At 37.9% G+C, this 9,196-nt stretch overlaps 1 protein-coding gene across 3 annotated transcripts; it reads right to left on the bottom strand.

The window, feature by feature from the left end:
* Positions 1–490: 490 nt before the first annotated feature.
* LOC148998852 (nudix hydrolase 1-like) lies at positions 491–4,187 on the bottom strand. 3 transcript variants are annotated; one of them, XM_089141666.1, is made up of 4 exons: positions 3,873–4,187; positions 3,744–3,812; positions 1,765–1,981; positions 491–947 (listed from the first exon to the last, which is right to left on the bottom strand). In XM_089141666.1, exons 1-4 carry the CDS (start codon positions 3,894–3,896, stop codon positions 667–669), a joined length of 591 nt encoding a protein of 196 aa, XP_088997792.1. In that variant the 5' UTR covers positions 3,897–4,187; the 3' UTR covers positions 491–666. The 3 variants fall into 3 exon arrangements, with proteins under 3 accessions (XP_088997792.1, XP_088997790.1, XP_088997791.1); XM_089141664.1 differs by having other exon boundaries at positions 491–971; positions 3,873–4,174; XM_089141665.1 differs by having other exon boundaries at positions 491–971; positions 3,744–3,800; positions 3,873–4,174.
* Positions 4,188–9,196: the final 5,009 nt, after the last annotated feature.

Here is a 9,196-nt window from a genome sequence, read left to right as displayed (position 1 = left end):
GTGTAACCTTAAAGGCTGGAGTTGACTGATGTTGAAAGTGAAGATATACTCAAAACCCATGTTGCACAAATCCAATGTCTAAATACCTTAAAGAAAATGCCATTGGTACATTTCGGCTCCATCAAGCTCGTGACTACAGCTGTCTTACAAGCATTCTTATAATCTTCTTCAACAAGTTCTCAACATAGATAACATTGTTATTCATAGAAAGTTCGCATATTTTTTTTTTTGGGATTAAGAGCTTCTAATATACTGGGATGGGAATGAGAATATTAATGCCGCCGATGGGTGCAAACCTATGACCTCCCACTTGCGCTCACAAGATTCTCCTAAATTCCTAATACATATTAAGTCTCAGTGGTATATGTCAATTTTTTACCGACCACTGTCAAGTTGAATTGCAAATATTGGAACGGATAGAACTAGATTTTTTTTTTTTTGGTGAAAGATAGAACTAGATTCTTCACCAATATATATAAAGTGTCTCCGCTAATATTCTAACCATTACCAAACATGAAAAATTTTCATAGTTAATGGTGACCTTTGAGGGGAACCCATCTTTTATTTGAATTTTCACGTAATAAAGTCCTTAGGAAAGTGGCAACTTTCACACAAACCAAATAGAAGAGGGAGACAAAGCCTTGGCATTTCGCTGGCATGGTTCCATTAGGATTCAACAATTGGCAAAGGATTGAAGCCACTCTTCACAACGGTCTCCAAAGGTCCAAATAGCGGCTTAGGTAGATGATTCCAGTCATACCATTCCCAACCATCACACTTGGTGGGCTCCACGTTTACGGTAGGTTGTAGAGCATCCTTCAAAACTGCACGCTGGACTATTGTAACATAATGCGAGGGCTTAGGCTCTTGCAGAAAGACATTATTGGTGACCGTTAAGAACTCGATCTTCTCTATATCCAAGCCTGTCTCTTCCCTTACTTCTCTCGCTGCACATTCCTCAAAATTTTCCCCTTAAAAAATAATAACAAATTGTAAGTAAATAAAAAAAAGAAGAAGAAACTGATGACAAAAAGATATTTTCAACATCCCATGTATTTAGTCAATTATTTTGTTTATCCTTATTAGAATTTGTTCCATGTCAATGGTGGATTAATAGAGCGGTTAAAAACCCAACCTCCCACCCTATATATAAACTCTTTAATTCAAAAAAAAAAAAAAAGTTTGTTCTATCATGCTTATATCCTTTATAATAATGTGACTAAATGATTCTACAAATTGTATTTTAAAATTCTTATATTGTTCCCTTTCACCTTGAAATCTCTTCTAATTTTCAAGAGAAAAATAAAGAAAACAAGAGTAAAGAGACAAGTAATTTTGAAGTTCTTTTAGTATTTTTCCTCACTTCTAGAAGATTAATATGTTCTCTTCTAATGTCAGACATATCAGGGAATTTGTAATAACAAATTCAAAGGGTGTAATTGATGTATATTTAATTTGCGATATTTAATAGTTTATAAATCCAATTGATGTATATTTAATTTGCTGATAACATGTTTTTGTTATCTCCATTGAAAAACAATGAATGAAATTTAAAGAGATATTTAGATTTCAAAAGGGTTTGGATTATTCTATTTCATTAATTGTCATTAGGAGTACCAAGAACATCCCTATAATATAGGAGAGAAGTTTCTTCTTCTCTCAGTATGTCTACTACTGGATCAATAATAGGCAATTTCATCCTAAAGAAAATGACAAAAAAGCATAAGAACATTTATGTGATATTTTTTGAGCAACTAAAATTACCAAATTCAAGGTGGCCACCAGGGAGACCAAAGCAAGAGTCGTTAATGGAGCCCCGACGCTTCCCCAATAGAATGCTTTTCCCACTTATTATGAACACCACAACTCCGACTCTTGGTACTGGAGCGGTAGCTTCCATTGATGAGCAGCAGCTTATCGCTTTACTAGTTCTTTTGTTTTGGTGAAGTATTGCTTTCCTACTTTGCAACGCCAGCTTGCCCTGATTATTTATTATATGTAAGAACTCACCTAAAAAAAAAATTAGCATATAAAGGAATAGTAGGAATGATGCATGTCAAATATCCTGAGGTTCCTCAATATGCGATGTTGCCTTCCAACTAGTCAATACTTTGTAGATATCACAAAAAACTAATGAGTTTGGATCATAACATTATCCTCGTTTTTTTTTTTGGATGAATACATTATCCGCATGTTTCATCACCCCAAATTCAGGAATAAGGTTCACTTTTAACTACAAACAAGTTAAACCCTCCTCCTGAATGAGTGGTTGACGGATGTGAGGGTAGTGCTATCTAGAAGTTAGACTCATTAGAAAAGTTTGTCAGTACCTCTCAACGTCACCACCATACAATAAGCGATCCCATTTTATCAGTTTTTAGCGGAATTGTTTCATGGAGAGGAAGGAAATAATGTTACACACCAGCCATGAGAGGATGTGATCCCAACTGGTGATAATGTTTTGTCACCACAAATTCATCAAGAGGGTCCACCTCTAACCAATAACAAGTTAGAACCCCTCCAGAATGGGTGGTCAAAAAGTGTGAGGGTAGTGCTATCCAAAACTAACTCATCCAAAATTTTGTTCCCATAGCACTGCCCCTCAACTTTACCACCATACAATAGGGGGTTCCATTTTGTTAGCTTTTAGATGTGGCTCCCACTTGATCGTTTCATGGAGAGGATGGAAGTAATGTTATACAGCACCCTCGAAAGACTATGGTCCCATTTACCAAAAAAAAAAAAAAGACTGGTCCCAACCGGTATCATAGTGTCGCTGTCGGGTCTACCAGATTGGAGGGCTTGAGGTATCAGCATCAGTCTCTGTATAACTACAACAATTCAGTCTCATGATCTCATCGCAATTAAGTCAAGTCGGTTTTATGAATTATTTAGAAAAAAATTCAAACTTAAGGATTCCTTACTTTTTAAACGTTTCTTTTCAATTGAAATCCCGTTACTCAGGTGTATGATGATCCGTGATAGACAAAATCATAAATTATGCCAAGATATGTCAATAGCTATCTTATTAAGAAGTTGAGATGCTGCAGATTTCCATTAATGAAAAACGTTGACAGAAAGTAAGTGATAAGGGAGAAATAAACTAACCCGAACTAGTTCGGTTAGACCTAAGTCGAACTAGGTTAGACAAAATCTGGTCGAACCTGTTCGGATATATACTCAGGTCGCACAGACCAAGTCAAGGTCGGTTACACAAGCGTAAAAGCAGAAAATTGGTAGCCGAAGACAAAGTATTCAACTAAAACTCAACAATTCATATTTGAGAAGGACTCAATCACTGAGGTTAGTATTGCAGTCTAAGGAATGTTTTAGTTCGAGACGAACATAAGGGAAAATTCTTATTGTTCATTATTTTCTTTACTTCCTCAATCGGATTCCTAACTAGATCGTCGAAGGTGAAAACTCGATTTCCACGGTCGAGTTCAAACTGATTGTGTAGCAACAGTAAGAAATTATTATCGGACACAATAAATGAAAAAAAAAATGATTATCCAAACAGCAAGAAACACTAATAGAGCACAACCTCAAATCAGTAGTCCAGCGAATAACAAGAAAACAAGAAGGAAAACAGAGTGAGACAGAGGAGGAAAAGGGGGAAAGGGCACATCAAATAGAAACAACTTTCTGTAGCTCATCCACGGTCAACAATTAAAACACCAAACTGTCTCAGACGAATACAAACCATAAAGAAAGATCCGAACTTAGCGATGAAAGCAGAATACCTTGAATCTCAGTCTCCTGAATGACGTATCGTTTCCAATCGGAAGGGTCAAAGGGAGCTGCAACAAATTCTACAGATCGTAAAAATTCACACAGAAAGTTGTAGGAGGATAGATCGAGAATCTACAAACCTGAGAGATCGCGAAATGACCCATGAGTTTGGGAGCTTAAACCAAAAAACTTTTAGGGTTTTTAAGAAAGAACGAAGAAGAACGGTGAGAAACGCAAGGGTTTATAGAAACATTTGGTGGTACTGCATAGTGCACGATCTTTATGCAGAAAGACAAGACGACAGTCGGATCAGCGCTTCTATTTAAAAGCTTGGTAGTTTCCCACTTTTTCTCATGGTGGGTTTGAGCGGAAAGTGGGAAAAATAAAATAAGAAAAAGAAGGGGCATGAAAGATCCATGGGTGATTTGTCTGATTATTTATTTATTTTCTTATCTTAACGGATCAACACAATAAAATGAGAGAAACGAGAGAAACGAGAGACACGAAAGATTCATGAGGGATTCGTTTGATAATTTATTTATTTTCCTAGTTTAGCCAATCAATGTTTTGGACAAGAGAAAGGTGATTGGATATCTCTATAATGAGAAGAAAAGAAATATATTAAAAAAATATATGAGAAAGATTTTCCAGTATCTAGATCAGAGGGGTCGAGATTTGAATGTTGTGCATTAAATTCACAACACTGAAGTTAAATCGGATCAGATATTAGTCTTCACACTTTCAACGTTGTATTTTTACAAAATGTTATTCGTTTCTGATTACCGATAACTAAAATCACTAAGTAATATAAGAACGCTAAGATAACGTTAAAAGATAACGCTATCCTCAATATCGAAGAAACTACTCCAATCCCCTCCAATTAGTAATAACTTGATAAATGTGGACACTAGATACGATGATATTACTGTAGTGAAGTATAATGGTATTTATAAGAACAATAATGTAGATAACATTCTAATCTACATGTCATATAGATGGTGTAGGATTCTTATCACGTCCCCTCAAGTGTGACGAGTCCATGACCGTTAGCTTGTCCCAAAGTAGTAAAAGCATACATAGGACAAACCCTTAGTAAGAAGATCTGCTGGCTAATCTACGGTAGAAACATAATGAACGAAAACTACTTAGATACCATAAGATCACAAACAAATGAAAATCAATCTCCACATGTTTGGTACTTGCAAGGAAGATTGAATTTGCAACCATGTAAGTAGCTCCAATATCATAGTAAATAGATAAGCACCAATTTCACCCAATAAATAACCTATTTAAAGCATCTCATAGCAATAGTAGCTATAGCTATCACATCCACCTAACTGGCATCCATCTACTCGAATACTCGAGGGAGTGATCTATAACCCAATGATCAGGTTTCAGGCAAATCGACAAACTATTCCAGACAACAATATAATCATGAGCAAGAATAAATCACAGTCAAATATTCATTAAAGAAATATATCATATAGTAACGAATCTCAAAAGAATCTCAAAACCAAAACCAATACAAAAGCGAAGTTAGACTATGATAATCAAACTAGAAAGAAGGTTAAGTCAAAACTCCTTAAGGTTACATCAAATAGGTATCTTTATTAAAATGATAAATTAATATTCCAAGGTCTCTGTGTCGCGAAAGGTTTCAATCTTCTCATGTATCGAACTAATTATGGTACACTCAGTCATGACACGTGCACTCGTCACCAAGTTGTTATCCTCGTAATCCTATACATCATACTGGTCGAACATCTGCGCTTCGTAACCTTGATACGCTGCATTAGGATCTGCAATAAGATCTTAAGAAAAACAACATCCATGAGGAATGAGTTCAAAAGAATTCAGCAAGTGGTTTGCATACATTTATCCATCAGTCAATCCACATATCCATATATAATTATCAAGCTGTACTCTAAGATGCAAGTCTCTATAAGGTGGACACTCATTAAGATAAGACACTAGCCTCCTTTGGGTAGGTCTTGTCACGATGATCTCTCATGGATTGGGTGTAGGTCTTGAGATCCCATGTAAGGGGTAAAGTTATCATTCTCAGATAATCACCATGGTCGGGGTTTAGGTCACCACTCTCTCACCACACCATCGGTCTAAGTACTGGTGTGAAATCCAGCCCCAACGACCCTAACCTAGAAACCCTGTTGTTTGTAGGCCCGAAGACCAGATTGAAGGTAGAAGGCAACTATGGGCCATCTCAATGGAAGACATGGTATTTGACCCAGAACCCATGGAAATTGATGATGGTGTTCCATACTTAGAAACTTTGTCTGGAGTTGGAAAATAAACGCACATTGATGAAGGAGAGCTTGGTTGTTGGACCTAAAGCCTATTTGGACAAAGTTTGAAGGCATCCCTCCATGCTAGGTAAGTAGTTTGTTGAGTTGTGAGAAGCCCATCCAAAGATATTGAGGATAGGACCTTGAATTCCCTATTTTAGAGTTGCTGACATGGTTGGTCGACTGATTTGTTGACTGGCCAGTTGACCAACCAATCGACCAACAGTGATAGTAAGGTCAATTTGGTAAAACTTTGATTTCTTTAAGGGTTTTTGTTCTATTAAAGGGGAACTCTATGTTTTTCACTCATAATAAATTCTAAACCTCTGGAGAACGTGGAAAGAACCTTAGGACCTCCTCACCAAAGCCAAGGAAGATCCCCAAGCATCCGTTTGAGTTTCTCCATCAATTCTTCTGTTAAAAAGGTTAGTAATCGATTTGTTTCTTCTTTGATCTATTCTGTGAAATCCAGCCCAAACCTATCCAGGACACCCTATTTGTTTTAGGATAAATAAAGGCTTGTTTAATGTTAGACCTTGAAGTCGGACCTTGATTTCATTGTCGCTATCTTTGAAAGCCTTAGGAGGTCATGTCCAACCTTTTCCTTAAGGTAGATCCAATGTCCCAAAGTGAAGGAAGAAGTCTCTATGGGCCCTCTCTGTAGAAGACATGGTGTTTGACCCGAAACCCATGGATATTGATGATGGTGCTCCACACTGGGAAGCATTGTCAGTGTCTGTTAAGAAACTGCACATCGAAGAGGGATGAATTATTTGAAGTACCTAATGAATTCCCGTGCTCGATCTGAAGGTATTTCCTGAAACTAGACTTCTTGATTGACTTGTAGGAGAAAACCCCACTCAATTTGACCCCGTATAGCCCTCCGAATCCCTGCCCGAAGTTGCTGAACTATGCCTGGCCAATCCTGTTTGGTCGATCCTCTTTGGTCGATCCCATCAACCAAGGAGTATCGACCAAGGTTGCCCAGCTGCGAGTTAATGATTCTTCTGGAATATTCCACCCCCTATTTATGCTAGTCTCGTGTTTTGAACCCTATTCTAATCATTGCAACACCTGAGAACATGGAGAAGGTTCCCCAAAGCTCCTCCTTGATATTGGTGAAGGTTATTCTACTCTAATCATTGCCAATCATTTGATTCTTGCCTCCATTATCATCTACAAGGTATGAACTCTCATCTTTACTCTCTATCCTACTCTTTTCTCTTCTTTTCTTACTGTTGTAACCTTGGAGTTGATGCTGCAACCTTGCAACCATCACTCCAAGTGTTCATTCCTCACTAATCCATGATCTCTTTCCATTCCTACTTATGATAGACTCTTATTTTGATTCTCGCATATGCATTTCTATAAACTTCTTATTAACATCTTGCATTCTTGACCTAAACTGAGATGTAATGTATTAAACCTATGTTCTATGCTAGCGTATGATTCTAATCTATTCCCCATCAGTTCCTAGCTAATCCCTCCATTTTCATCGCTTTTAATTTGATTTCACTTCATGCTATGTTCTTGTATTTAGAACATAGGGTTTCAATTTAAAGGTTTTCAATTGGGCCATTAGATTGTGTTGATTTTTGTTGTATAGTGTCCTTATACTGTTACAATGAATCCCTCCAAGTTTTGGATCAATCCGAGCCCCGGAAGACCGATTTCAGACCAAAATACACTATGCAGCCCTTTTACTGTTCCTTGGTCGATCCCATCAACCAAGGAGCATCGACCAAGCAGGTGCTAAACTGTGTTCTTTGCCGTTTTGACCCGTTCAACCTCCGATTTTCCCGATTTCTTCTCTAATCTTTCATTTATGTTTGTCTAGGGTCTTAATGCTATCATTGGATCATTCTTTTGTGAGCTTTGGATCATCATCATCACAGCTTAAGGTAAGGACGGTTATCGCCATATAACATAGACTGTATGACTTTTACACTGTTGTTGGCAATTTAGTAGACTTAACTTATTAGTTGATTCTAGACATCATATGACTACTGTAGTTACCTTATGACATTAGCCCCATGCTTAATTACTTTGTTTATCATGTCTATTTATTCTTGTCATGTACTTATACACTTGATCATGAGATGTTATGACATATATTTTCTTATGATGATGTATCGTTGATATGTGATATGATGGAAATAAGCATGTGATTGCTTAGGTATAATTTGGGACTGGGGAGTGTCCTACTGACACTTCTGTCCTTGGACATTGGAGGGAATAGATGGGATGTTCTCTGAAGATGCCCATCGACGCTTTCCCGGATTATTGGATGACATACATAGAACTTGTCTAGTGATGTTTGGCTAGGATGTGCCTATCGTGTCAGACCCGAATCGAAAGGGCATTGAGACCGAACGACCCGTGGTAGCAATGGGGATTTGTGGGCGCTCAAGACCAATAACCAACTCGTGAGAGGACATGAATCACATTGTGGGGGACATTTATTGGTAGGGTTTCAAATGGATAGACTTGGGCTCACGGGCGCTCAAGACCGTAACCAACCCGTGAGAGGACGTGAGAGCTTCCCGTCTACTATTTGTGGATGACCAATAGGGTTGATGAGTCCGTAGTCCGAGTTGGTTGGAGCCATAGGATATGTGACTCTAGTGTGAAGGATACCGGAAAGGATCCCAAGATATCTTAAATGGTTGAGGAGGAATGGAAGTATCTGGATCTGAGTTGACATGACTGAGTAGATGACTTGCATTGGGCTAGGCATTACCGTGACATGCGCCAATACTTATACCAATGGTGATGTGAGAGAGTGATGACCAAATCCCCAGCCATGGTTTTTGACGAGGACTTTACCCAACAAACCCAGCAGACCCAAGATACCTTAAATGGTTGAGGGGGAGTGACAGACGACCCAAAGAAGTATGGTGCTATGACTTAAAGCATGTCTACCATAAAGACCAGCATTCATAGAGTTAGAAAAATACTTGCATCATGTGTTTCATATCATATTGCATCATGTTATGACTTGTATCATATGACTTATGTATTATGGAATAACTACCTTGCTGAGTTCTTTTGAACTCACTCCTTTTTGCAACATCTTTTGTGAGACTTTCCTGCAGGTATTACGACTGTTGACTATAATGGTCAACACTTTGAAGACCAAGTTGGTGACTCATACAATACTG

The sequence above is a fragment of the Hakea prostrata genome, unplaced genomic scaffold, assembly GCF_041222555.1.
Source record: "Hakea prostrata isolate BN-2017 unplaced genomic scaffold, UWA_Hpros_2 contig_109, whole genome shotgun sequence".
NCBI classification, from domain to species: Eukaryota; Viridiplantae; Streptophyta; class Magnoliopsida; order Proteales; family Proteaceae; genus Hakea; species Hakea prostrata.
This window is presented reverse-complemented; position numbering and strand designations above follow the sequence as displayed.